This window comes from Solea solea, chromosome 11, assembly GCF_958295425.1.
Source record: "Solea solea chromosome 11, fSolSol10.1, whole genome shotgun sequence".
Taxonomy (NCBI): Eukaryota; Metazoa; Chordata; class Actinopteri; order Pleuronectiformes; family Soleidae; genus Solea; species Solea solea.
This window is the reverse complement of record NC_081144.1, coordinates 25729578-25742679: the sequence shown is the minus strand read 5'-3', so window position 1 is coordinate 25742679 and position 13102 is coordinate 25729578. Positions and strand designations below refer to the sequence as shown.

The following is a 13102-nucleotide window of genomic DNA, read 5'->3' as shown; positions in this document are numbered from 1 at the left end:
TTTTATACTTTTTCCGTACAAAGATAAGAAGAATCAGATTTTTCCACTCTTGAATCTACTGAGTTTCACACTCACAGCGGCGCAGCCTGGTGGCCACACATGTTTCACTTATTTGTAATATTTACACTATAGAGAAATTCCCAGGAATGATAATAATAATTTTTCTGACCATGTATGTAACTGTATCTTCCTGTCATAACATCACTAACCCCTGTTGAAATTCTAATTCGTGCTGCGTCTCCATTTTGTGTTTGTGATGTTTTTTTACGCTCTGTGCGTCGTCTGTTCATGCATTCATCGTTTTTTATGATGAATTTTGTCAAATCTGGCACAAACGTTCACTTGATCTCAGGGTCAAAGGTCAAGGCCTCTGTAGCCTCTTTTGTAGGTCTCTGCTCGAAAATGTCATACTTATAATAAAATGAGTATATCTCTGCAACCACAAGGTCTATTTGAATACTTTTGGTGTCATAGTGAAGGGAAAAAGATGTGTAAATATCAGTGTAAGTGTTACTGGTGAAGTGTAAATGAAGATGGCACACAAAAAAATGAAAATAATTCAGCTTCGCCTGAAAAAATAAAATAAAAATAAGGATGAATATGTCTCTGGAATGATGGAGAATCAGCTCTAAACTCACTCAAATCAAAGAACAACCTGTGAACATCATCTCTGCAAAGTTTGACTTTGATCAAGTGAAGCGTGTATTAAACTACTTTCTTCACTTTTATATAACTATTAATGTTCAATAAAACAATTGATGTCATTGTTTCAAACTTCCTGCCGACTTTAATATGTTTTCCATTCTAAAAACGAACACCAGATGGGCCTATTGAGCATTGTCTCTCTTTGCTGGCCTGTATCTCAGCGAGGGAATGGTCTACATGAATGGACAACATCTCATTGGCTTCCTTATGGCCAATAGAAGGATGCTGTCATCTCCGAATTTTGATTGACAGCTTTGTTAGCCAATGAGAAGCAACATAGTGCCTGGCTGCTGCCTTAGGATAGGGTAATGCTTCTCAAAACGTGATGACGTCACCTAGAGACGCCCGGAAGCTTTTGAATGTAACACAGGAAGTCAGCGCTTTGTTTGCGGTGAAAGATGAACTTTTAACGGAGAAACAAACATCAAAAGTAAGAGTGGTTTTTCAGATGTTTCTGTTGTCTGTGTTCTTTGGCTTTGATCTCAGTAATGCTTTGTCTATACTGCTGCGGTGTACACTGTTGGAAACAGAGTCTCAGCTTTCATTTGAGTCGCAGGGTGTGTGTTTTGGATAAAATGGCGGCTTTGGCGCAGGAGTACTTATGAAGTTTGATACATTAGAGCTGTGTTTGTCACATTTAAATTAGCTTTTTACACATTACAGCCTTGTAGCCCAGATTTCGCTGTTTAATTTGATGCCCAGCTTCAAAATATTCTCTCAAAATTCACTTTTTTCACCTTATCGAAACTAGGCTGCCAGACTCTGTCAGGGTTCCCCAGTTGGGGGACCTTTGGGCTTGTGAATGAAACATCAAGGTCTCGGTCACTTTGTTCATTTAATGCCATTTGGTATAGACTTGATTTGATGTTGTGATGTCAAACACACGATCAGAACCTTTTTCACACAAATGTTCACTTGGACTTGTTTTTCAAACATGCTCAGTTAAGAAAAGTTGAAGTGTGCTCACGTTTGCCAGAAACTTGGACTGTTTGGATTTTTGTGGTCAGAATTCAAAGGTCAAAGGTCACTAAACAGGTTCTGCTGCAGGAGTATTTCCTCGGTTTGTGACCCGCTGGAGCCAAATATTGATCTGATGATGTCACAGATGATGTCACTGTCATGACTCCTCTGCAGCGGCGTCAGAGTAACAGAATAACGTGGTTTGATCGTTAGCCTGCGATTCTCGCCCCAACTGCTCAACATTAACTTTCTTAAAAGTCAACAACTGGATGTTAGATGAGTCTGGAAAATAACTGTTTAGACTGAAACTGCGTTGGTCGACGGATGCAAACAAGCACTGGGCAGTAATTCTACTGTTTCAGAGTTATGTGGACTTCACAGTGTGTGTGTGTGTGTGTGTGTTTGATGATGTTTAAACAAGTGGCCTCAGCTGTCTCGACATGTTAAACAATCTTTACAAACACAGCAGACAGACGAGAAAGAAGAAGATAATTCTAGGTTACAAACTTCCTCTGGGATATTTTTCTCACACAAGAAAGAATTCGTCGGCGTTTTCTTCCACATTTAAGCGAGAGAAAGAAGGAAAAAAGAGAAAGATGTTTGGTGGTCTCATAAAATCGCAGCTGAACAGAGCGAGACGGTAATTATAGAATGATAATGAGTGAACATGAAGGACGGCCCGGGGTGGAGACTGATAGAGGAAGACCACAGAAAAGGAGGCGGCAGAGGGGGTGATGAGGGGATGAGAGCGGATGAGGGTACAGATTGGTTCTGCTTCAGCTGGATTATGAGCCTAACCACAGATGAAGGATTGCTTTACCTTTTTCCTTTAGCTTTAAACGCTGCTCAGAGGAGTTGGTCTGTGCTCTGATGTCGACTTTACTGCGTTTACATGTGTCACAGTCTGCATGCACAGATTTGCTCCTCATTGGTTTCTTTCAGCTGTTTGTTGACGATCAGCTGTGAATAAAATGCTATTTGTTGACTTGGAACTCGACCTTTGACCTTTGACCAAATACCAAATACCAAAATCTGAAGAGATTCCCCTGCAAATGATGAGCTGATTAGAATGTGTTGGTGTAAAGTAAAGTTCTTAGTGTGACCTCATGATCTTATGAATATTCATTATTCATGACTCAAACGTTCACTGGGACTGAAAGAGGAACAGGTTCAGGTTGGTGAAGGTCGCTGTAACCTCATCCTTTTAAATCTGCCACATATGTTCACTTGGACTCGCAGATGAACTGATTACAGTTTGGTGGTTAGGTAAGGTCAAAGGTCAAAGACACATGTTTTGTCTTGTGGATACAACATCTCAGGAACATCTTGAGAGAATTTCCTGAAGTCCTGTGTCGGGTTCTTCAGCCCTGATGTTTGGTGAGAGAGTCCAAGGTTCTGAGACGTCAGGTCACATGAGCCCAACCCTGAGTACTGTGAGAGTGTTTGAGGAGGAGCCTGAAGACACACAACATTCATTTCAACAAAATAGATTTTGGTCCACGTTCAACGACGGCAAACATCGTATCTTCATAAAGACAAAACCTGTTTCTGGCTCCTCATTGAAACCATTGTTTTCTAATTTAAGTGTTGGTTTAAGCTTGTGGTTTTTTCAGAATAAAAGGCAAAAATATGAAAAATCTGATTTTTTTAATTCATCAGGGTTCCCACCGGTCCTTGAAATCCTGGAAAGTTTTTGAATTTGAAAAAAATAATCCAATGCCCTTGAAAGACAAGTTATCTTAAGCTGAATTTGAGGGAATTGGTCCTTGAAAGTCCTTGAAAAGTTCTTGAACTTGATTGGTTCATCTGCTGGGGGCCTCCAGATGCTGATCACTGAACTAAGGCAACATCTACCACATGTGTGTTCATTCTGGCTCCATGTCGCGGACCGCAGGTTTGACACCTATGATGTCAGCTGTCACAGATATGAATGTTAATGAATGATTAATCATTTCTATTGTGATCTTTGCTCCACACTCACATCCTGTGTTTTTATCTTCCAGGTTCCAGCCAAAGTCAACGGTCCACCGGCAGTGAGTCCCACGGTGCGTCTGTCTGTGTGCGTGTCTGTCTGTCTGTTTGTATGTGTGTGTGTCTGTGGAAAGTCCAGATCAGGACCAAAATCTGGCCAATTATCCTCTAGCATGGAGGCGGGGCTTTATTTCCCAACTACTGGAGTTAGCAACTGAATGCTAACAATTTCTGGTTCCCAGAACGTTCTGGGAGCCTTTTGGTTTTATTCAGCATTAACCACTTGATTGTCATTGAACATTCACATGTTCTGCTTATTTTCTCTTTAAATAAACAATATTGTAATCTCCGCCTCCTCCACAGAGCACAGAGGACGCAGTCAGGAAGTGTCCGGACATCAACGACCGTCTGAGGCTTCTGGAGCAGGAGGTTTCCCGCTACAGAGAGGAGTCTGGGAGGTCGCAGGCCGAGGTGGAGAGGCTCATGTCCGCTCTGAGGGACGCGGAGACGGACAAGAAAATCCCTGACGTGGAGAGGTGAGGGTCCTTTGTGTTTGTCACAGTACACCATCTGTGTGTCCTCAGGATCTTTGTAGGATCTTTCCCAAGTGTTCTATTTATAAAGCAGTGATCCACGAGACATAAACTGTCCACTCTGTGTCCTCCCAGCACTTGAAACCACTTCCACGATGTCATGCTTCTAAAGTTCTTTCTTTAACGTCTTTAATTCTCCTTAAATAACATCGTCCATAATCATGACCATTCACATGAGCTCCTAAACATCCCATCTATTAAAGGGACACTTGTCGTTGTCGATCACAAGGAAACACCAACTTCAGCCACTTAGGAAAAGGACGACCTAAATTAATGTACTCTAAATGTACTTGTAAACTCTAATACGTCTCTACTTCTACAAAACTTTTAATCACAGCACAATGACTTTTAGACATGCGTGTCTGTGTGTGTGTGTGTGTGTGTGTGCGTGTGTGTGTGCGTGTGTGAAAAGGACATTTTTTGTTGTCTCCATCAGGCCACAGCGTTGGTTCTGACTGAGCGTCAGTTTCCTGCCTCGTTCATTAGCCGTTTTACAGACTCTGCACTCTGGCATGAAAACCTGAGCGAGCTGAACGCTGTGGGAAACACAGCGTGTGTGTGTGTGTGCGAGTGTGTGTGTGTGTGTCTTTATTTTATAGATGTATCACTGAAAGAGATTATTTTCCCCTCTGGGTGTTCATTGTGTCAGAGCTGCTGTCTTGTGTGTCTGTGTGCATGTGTGTGTGTCTGTGTGCGTGTGTTTGCATGTGTGTTTGTGTGTCTGTGTGTGTCTGTGTGTGCATGTGTGTGTGTGTGTGTGTGTGTGTGTGTGTGCGTGTGCATGTGTGTGTCTGCGTGTGCATGTGTGTGTCTGTGTGTGCGTGCGCGTGTGTCTGTGTGTGTCTGCGTGTGCATGTGTGTGTCTGTGCGTGTGCATGTGTGTGTCTGCGTGTGCATGTGTGTGTCTGTGTGTGTGTGTGTGTGTGTGTTTGTGGTGTGTGTGTGTGTGTGTGTCTGTGTGTGCGTGTGTGTCTGTGCGCGTGTGTGTGTGTGTGTGTGTGTCTGTGTGTAGGGCTCGGCGATATGGACCAAAACTGAGATCGCGATATTTTTTGTTCGAAAGGCAATATGTGATATGATAACGGTATTTTGAACAAAACGTGTTAGCTCGCTAGCTCACTGGTCAGCCGGTCAGCTGACAGCTGAGAGCTGAAACAGCTGAGAGCTGAAACCCGGCGTCCGGAGTGTACGCCAGAAACCCGGAGACCAGAGCCTCGGTGTCGGACACACTGATGTGTTTTAAGTCCACTTGGAGCCGAAATCTGCGGCTAACTGCTGGTGCCGCTAAAAACTAGCGACAACAAACAGACATTACGTCACCAGCTCAACTTTTATTTTGTATTAACGAGTAACGAAGATAGTTCAAAAAAATGTATCGGAGTAAAAGTACATTTTTTTTTATTTAAGAAAATAACAGCGCCATTATTATTCTTTTTCTGCTCACTCTCCACCTGCACCGCGTCCGCCATGTTTTCCTTCAAATGTCTGTTGTGATACGTAGCGTGGGCGGGACAACACTACGTAGTACGTCCATGTAAGGGGCGTGGCTGAGCAGCTGAACTAGGCTTGTAGGCTCAGAGAGAATATATAATATATCGATATATTGCCCAGCCCTATCTGTGTGTGTGTGTGTGTATGTGCGTGCGTGCATGTGTGTGTGTGTGTGTAGTTCTGTCTCTGTGGGGACTTTTGTCTGGACCCCACAATAATACAGGGATTTTGCAGACCCCTGTCCTAGCCCCTTACCCCAATCTAAGTGCCTCACATTAACCTTTAACTCAACCCTAATCTAACCCTCAAACCAGGTCTCAGCCCCTAAAAAGCCCCTAATGTCCTCATTTCCTTTAGTCTATAGATTATTGGTCCTCACAAAGACACACACACACACACACACACACACACATAGGCAGTGAAATGGTATTTTTTCACCAGTGCATCAGGATAAACGATCCTTCATGTCATCATCTTCTCTCTCAGAGGGATCTTTGTCTTTTATAAATCCTGCTGCTGGCGTCTGTGTCTGCATGAAATCACTGGATTTTTGTTGTTTATTAAAAACAAGACGAGGAGACAGAGTGAGAATTAAGAGTTCTGGAGATAAAAATCATGTTATTACTCTTTTTAACCTTTATTTACCCAGAAAAGTCAACTAAAACCCCCTGCACTCCCCCTGCACTCACACTGCCACAGTTTCCCACATTCACATCTGAGAGCTGCCGCTGCTCACTCACACACTCACGTGGAGCCTTGCTCAAAGGTACGAGGGAGGTCGGAGGACTTTTCTGTCATGTTTGTCTTTCTCAATGCTGTCCTTGAATCAATGGTCTGTAGGTGTGGAAGGAGACAGACGATCCCGCCCTCTTTCGCTTGCCTTCTGGTCAAAGCTCCGCCCCCAAACGTCCTTATTTGTAGGGTATTTTGTGAAGTTTTCCTCTGACTTGCTGGTGAACATGTGGGGATCGTCTCTGCTTCATCTCTGCTTCAGTCTCCACATGCTTCTGTGATCATCTGTCAGTGACGTGGCCTTATACCTTATTTCAGAACACTTGCTGCTGATCGAGTACATATGACCTTATTATGGAGGCACCAGTTTAATGTATGGACTTTGGTGTGGGAGAGTGAGCGCTTTCCAGTTGTTGGAGGCTGTAAACGGCAAGATGCAGCCTCAAGTTAAAGGTCCAGTGTGTGAGATTTAGTGACATCTAATGGTGAGACCTGAGATTGCAAGACTCCTCCTCTCACCTCTTACTTTCCCAAGCAGTCCAGGGAACTACGGTAGCCTTCACAGACCAGAAAGAATGCTTTTCTTCTTCTGGTGCAGTTCTAGCTCGACTCCACTGTGGTGACATGGTTTTTTAGTGAATCATCAGAATCATTAGAATCATTAGTTGAGATGAGTTGACAGAATGGTTCAGTCCTTAGACTTAGAGTTTGGGTCTACAGTTGGACATTGTTGCTGTGACGTCAGCTCGGCTGAACCTCGTCATACAAACAGCAGGTTCTATCATTGATGATGGAGAAGAAGAACAAACGTGCTTCCACTTGAAACTGCAAAATGCACACGTGGTTATTTTGTCCATCAGCGCTGGCCGAGGCTTATTCTAAAGCTAGACAAACAGAACGTGTTTTATTTTAAAGCAATCATACACTTATACGATCAAACTTAATGGCTACTATCTTTAAGTCTCTGCCAACGAAAGCCTCCAAAATACAGCGCACTGATCTTTAAGTGTGGTAATGAGTGTGAATAGATGGGAATGACAGAGCTGTGTCTGGAGAGGCTGAAGGAGGAAGAGGAACAGCAGAGCTCGTGCTTTAACGGCCAGAAATCAAGCACCGGTGCTTTTGTTGGATCGCGCGAGTGTCGAGAGCTCCAGGAGGAAAGAAGTGAACGTGAGTGAAAGTGAGTGGACTCGTGCTCGCGCTCTCTATCTCTCACCTCATCTCTCCTGAAGAGCGACAGACGCCACCGCGCTAAAATACCACTCTTCTTTATGGTTTATGGTGTGATAACGTCAAAGACACGCTGGACTTCGCTTCTGTTGTGACTGTTTTCTATGTATTCATCACACACACACACACACACAGACACACACACACACACACACACACGTGTGTGTTTTGTGCAGTGTAAACACACCGGTGTGGCCATGGAATAATAATGTGGCAGCTTTGAGCAGCTGCTCGGTCACAGGCTGTTTACCGAGCTCCAGGGTTTCTCTTCAACGCTAATTTGTCACTGTCAGCACTGTGTGTGTGTGTGTGTGTGTGTGTGTGTGGATTCTATTTTGAGAGTTTATGAGAGGGTGAGGGCGACGTGGTGCCAGTGGAACATGGTCAGTGTCCGTGTGTTCAGACCTTTACAGCAGCAGAGACTCACGTTTACAACTCTTCTTAGAAGACTTTGAATTGTTTCGATGGTGAATTTGCAGAGCAGTGATGAGGTCACTGATCCCAGGTCACACACTCTGTGATCTCTGTTCCAGTTCATCCCAAAGCTGCTGGATGGGGTTAAAGGTCAGGACTCAGTCAAGTTCTTCCACACCAAAGTCAAACCATGTCTTTATAGTTGTTGCTTTGTCCACTGGGACACAGTCATGTCCAAAAAGTCTCATTAAGATGTCCTTCAGTGAAGATAAGGGTCCTGGAGCCCAAAGTCCTGATTTAAACACCTGAATTCAGGACTTAACAGGACTTTATTACACCTGTGTGTACGCCTTTAAGAGCTTTTATGGCTTTGAAATGAGAGAAAATGTCAGAGAAGAATGAGCTGGAGATGAAGACCGTGATCCAGAAGACTCGTGAAAACCTGTGTACCTAATAAAGTGGATAAGCGTCAGTGATGATGAACTCCTCGCTGTCACGTTACTTCACGGTGGGATCTGTGTGAACAGAGTCGCCATGACAACACAGACGAGGCAAAAACTCTATTTCTGTGGGGCTGTAACGACTGATGTCTGATGTCATGGAGACATTAGTTTTATTTTCCATGTGTGTGTGTGTGTGTGTGTGTGTGTTGTCTGGTTAAATAACCAGGTGTGAGTGTGCAGGTAAACACAAAGCCGTGTTCTGCTCTGTAATCAGCGCCTGACGCTGACGGCAGATTTATTATCTCCTGTTACATTTTAGCCACGTCTATAGATAGAAGCTATTAAAATTCTTTGAAAGTGTGTGTGTGCGTGTGTGTGTGTGTGCGTGTGTGTGTGTGTGTTGTGTGTGTGCGTGTGTGTGTTGTGTGTGCGTGTTTTTTGTCTCACATCAGTCAACAGTCATGTCGTCGTAACTCTGAATAATAAAACACAAACACAAAAACATGAGAACCATTGTGTACATGTGATTATATCTGTATTGCTTTCTTTCTTCTATCTGAAGGCAAATCAAGTCTCCAAACGTCCACAAGCACATGGTTCCGGGGGACATGAGGACAGACGTCCCGCCTGATGGACATCCACACTCTTTATCACAGGTGTGTGTGCGTGTGTGTGTGTGTGTGTGTGTGTCTCACACTCATTCATCTGCTCCTCTTTCCTCCTCTTTATTCTTTACATTATTTAAATCTAAACCACTTTACTCAGGTGTAAACCAGTCAATATGTGATTGTGCTCAGAGAAAAGAGAAATATTAATATTTATGAGGATATGGAACGATGAATAGTCTACAATATAAACTTATTTATTTACACATTTGTGAAATGAATCTATCAATACATTTGAATTCACCCTATTTTACTTTTGTTTCACTAAAATGAAATGACCATGTTAGTTGTGACCATTTTCTGGATTTTTGGTTCTAATCTGGCCTGACCCAGTACATTCCTTCATGGGTATCCATGCTCTAATCCAGGGTTTCTCAATCCTGGTTTCAATCCTGGCTGGTGCCAATCTCATCTGACAGAGGGCGGTAGGCGTGGTCACACCCTGGACAGGTCCCCTGTCCATCACAGGACAAACTACGTCCACTCTCACACCTCAGGTCAATTTAGAGCGTCCTGTTCACCTGATCTTCAAACCTGCATGTTTGTGGCCTGTGGGAGGAAAGCACGCACACACGGGGAGAACATGTGACCTCCTGCAGAAAGACCCTGGTTCTGACCACTAAGCCACCGCGTGGCCTGAGACAGGGTTGAGTAAAGATGTGATCAGTGAGTTGGAGCTGTTTTGTTGTCTCTGCGTGTGCTGGCAGCGTCCGACGTTTCCTCTGCTGCGTGTGTTCAGGGAGAGTGAGAGGATTTATTTCTGTTGGTATAAATAATAAAAGTCTGAAGTAACGACCTGAAGAACGACTCTGGGTTGCGGAAGTAAAATTCCCCGTCATTAATCTTCTGGATTAGTGTCTCAGAAAATGCCAGAGTTGTAATCCCAGAGAGTTTTAAGGCTGGAATCAGAGCGCACATTTGATACAGAGAAAAACAGAGATTTGAATGCTGTGAGAAAATACCCTGCGACTGCTCGTCTGTGGCTAAAGCTACAGCTAATCTACAAAGCGAGCAACATCAGATTAAATCCCACGTCCTGCAAAGATGTCTCTGACATTTAATCGTGCGAGTCCTTCTGAAACTCTCTTTTTATTTGTCTCTGGTGATCTGCGGCTGGATCAGGAACACACGGCACGCTCCGAGGGTCAACACAAACAAACACACACAAACACACACAAACACACACTGACCCTGGTCCACGCTGCAGAGTTTATGTGGGACGCAGTGATATCATCTCTCAGCTCCATCGTCTCCATCACGCCACGCTGCACTTCACAGACACAGAGAAAACACACGGAAATGTTCACTTCAAGCCTTCAAACGCGCCTTGATGTGTCGTTATCTGTCACACTCAGGATTCTGGCTTTTTATTTACCTTTCAGTACGAGGGACGGTAACGTTTGAAACCGTCATTTACACTTTAACACACTGGACTCCACTGTTTTTAGCAGATCAGTCACGATATCAGTTCAAAGTGAAAACACGCAACGAAGCTGCTGTTGCTCTGATAGAAGATCAAAGTGAGGACATTTCCTCCTCTGAATAATAATGACGTCACATGACGTCACATGGCGGAATACAGTCACGTTTTTGCTCCACATGAGGACAGGAGAGTTGTCTGTGTTTGTTGTTGTCGTGGTTACGTCTTTGTCCTGATGGTGCGCGTGGAGACGCTTCACGCTCACAACATCGTTTCCACGCCGCGTTTTTTCTTAAACTGGCGGGGGACACAGAAGTGGGAGGGGCTTCGAGTTCAGTCAATGTGCTGCCCAAATCATCAGTTACTGTGGTTTCTGTTAGTGGGCAGCAGCTTCAGGTTAGTGGGAGGAGCTACGATGGCTACAACCACAATACTTTGTCTGCAGGACGTCACACTGGGGGCGTGGCTAAATCCTCAATTCCACCTTTGATTTCAGAGGTCGAGATCGTGACATCACACACATTATGAAACAGGAACATAGAGGTTGATGCTGAGACACGTGTGTGTGTGTGTGTGCGTGTGCGAGGCTGAGGAGTCGTCGGTGCGCGGCTGCTGGAAATGTGCATTCTCTCACTCTCTGGTTTATTTAAGTGATTATAATCCTGCATCAAACCGGAGGACAGGGCCAGACTCCATAATGAGGCGTCCCAGGGGCAGAAGGTGATGACTGCTGCTGCACAGGCAATTATCTCTGTCTCTGCACTCGCTCCATCTCCACAGCCTTCTCTTTCCTCACGCCTTCCTTTTCCCTCTTTCCATTCCTCGTTTTCAGCCAGAAATATTCTCTTGTTACTAATAACACGCACACACACATGCACACGCGCACACGTGCACACACACGCATGCACACACACACACACACACACACACCTGTATGCACACACACACACACGGGCAGACACTGCTTTATGGTTAGGTTTCACTCGGGGGTCCTGTAGTTGAAGCCACATCTCAGTAGGTAGTGTGTGTGTTTGTGTACTAGTGTGTGTCTGTGTGTGTGTGCGTGCATCAAATTACAGCCCCAACTGTCACGTCCAATTACGGCTTTAGACTGCTGACACACACAGCCTTCCTGTGTGTGTGCGTGTGTGTGTCTGCATGTGAGTGTGTGTGTGCGTGTGTGTGTGTGCGTGTGCGTGCGTGTGTGTGTGTGTGTGTGTGTGTGCGTGTGTGTGTGCGTGCGTCTGTGCGTGTGTGTGTGTGCAGGTGTTTGTCACACCTCCAGCTGTGCTGTGCTGACGTGACGAGCCACAAGTTTGCCTGACTTGACAATTTTCGATCATGAACATCAAATAAAATATTTAATCAAGAGGATTTATTGAGATGTTATGGCTCACTAGTATATGTGCGAGGTTTCAGTAGTATATGTGAGAGGTTTCAGTAGTATGTGTGAGAGGTTTCACTAGTATATGTGAGAGGTTTCAGTAGTATGTGTGAGAGGTTTCACTAGTATATGTGAGAGGTTTCAGTAGTATGTGTGAGAGGTTTCACTAGTATATGTGAGAGGTTTCAGTAGTATGTGTGAGAGGTTTCACTAGTATATGTGAGAGGTTTCAGTAGTATGTGTGAGAGGTTTCACTAGTATATGTGCGAGGTTTCACTAGTATATGTGAGAGGTTTCAGTAGTATGTGTGAGAGGTTTCACTAGTATATGTGAGAGGTTTCAGTAGTATGTGTGAGAGGTTTCACTAGTATATGTGAGAGGTTTCAGTAGTATATGTGAGAGGTTTCACTAGTATGTGTGAAAGGTTTCAGTAGTATATGTGAGAGGTTTCAGTAGTATGTGTGAGAGGTTTCACTAGTATGTGTGAGAGGTTTCACTAGTATATGTGAGAGGTTTCAGGAGTATATGTGAGAGGTTTCAGTAGTATGTGTGAGAGGTTTCACTAGTATATGTGAGAGGTTTCAGTAGTATGTGTGAGAGGTTTCACTAGTATATGTGAGAGGTTTCAGTAGTATGTGTGAGAGGTTTCACTAGTATATGTGAGAGGTTTCAGTAGTATGTGTGAGAGGTTTCACTAGTATATGTGAGAGGTTTCAGTAGTATGTGTGAGAGGTTTCACTAGTATATGTGCGAGGTTTCACTAGTATATGTGAGAGGTTTCAGTAGTATGTGTGAGAGGTTTCACTAGTATATGTGAGAGGTTTCAGTAGTATGTGTGAGAGGTTTCACTAGTATATGTGAGAGGTTTCAGTAGTATATGTGAGAGGTTTCACTAGTATGTGTGAAAGGTTTCAGTAGTATATGTGAGAGGTTTCAGTAGTATGTGTGAGAGGTTTCACTAGTATGTGTGAGAGGTTTCACTAGTATATGTGAGAGGTTTCAGGAGTATATGTGAGAGGTTTCAGTAGTATGTGTGAGAGGTTTCACTAGTATATGTGAGAGGTTTCAGTAGTATATGTGAGAGGTTTCAGTAG

At 44.0% G+C, this 13102-nt stretch overlaps 1 protein-coding gene across 1 annotated transcript in view; it reads left to right on the top strand.

The window, feature by feature from the left end:
- LOC131468358 (ERC protein 2-like) overlaps window positions 1-13102 on the top strand; it is a 194558-nt gene that overhangs the window by 61442 nt on the left and 120014 nt on the right. Inside the window, exons 13-15 of the mRNA XM_058642483.1 lie at window positions 3669-3710; window positions 4000-4172; window positions 9102-9195. Of these exons, the coding sequence (XP_058498466.1) occupies window positions 3669-3710; window positions 4000-4172; window positions 9102-9195 (309 nt within the window). The remainder of the gene's footprint in view (window positions 1-3668; window positions 3711-3999; window positions 4173-9101; window positions 9196-13102) is intronic.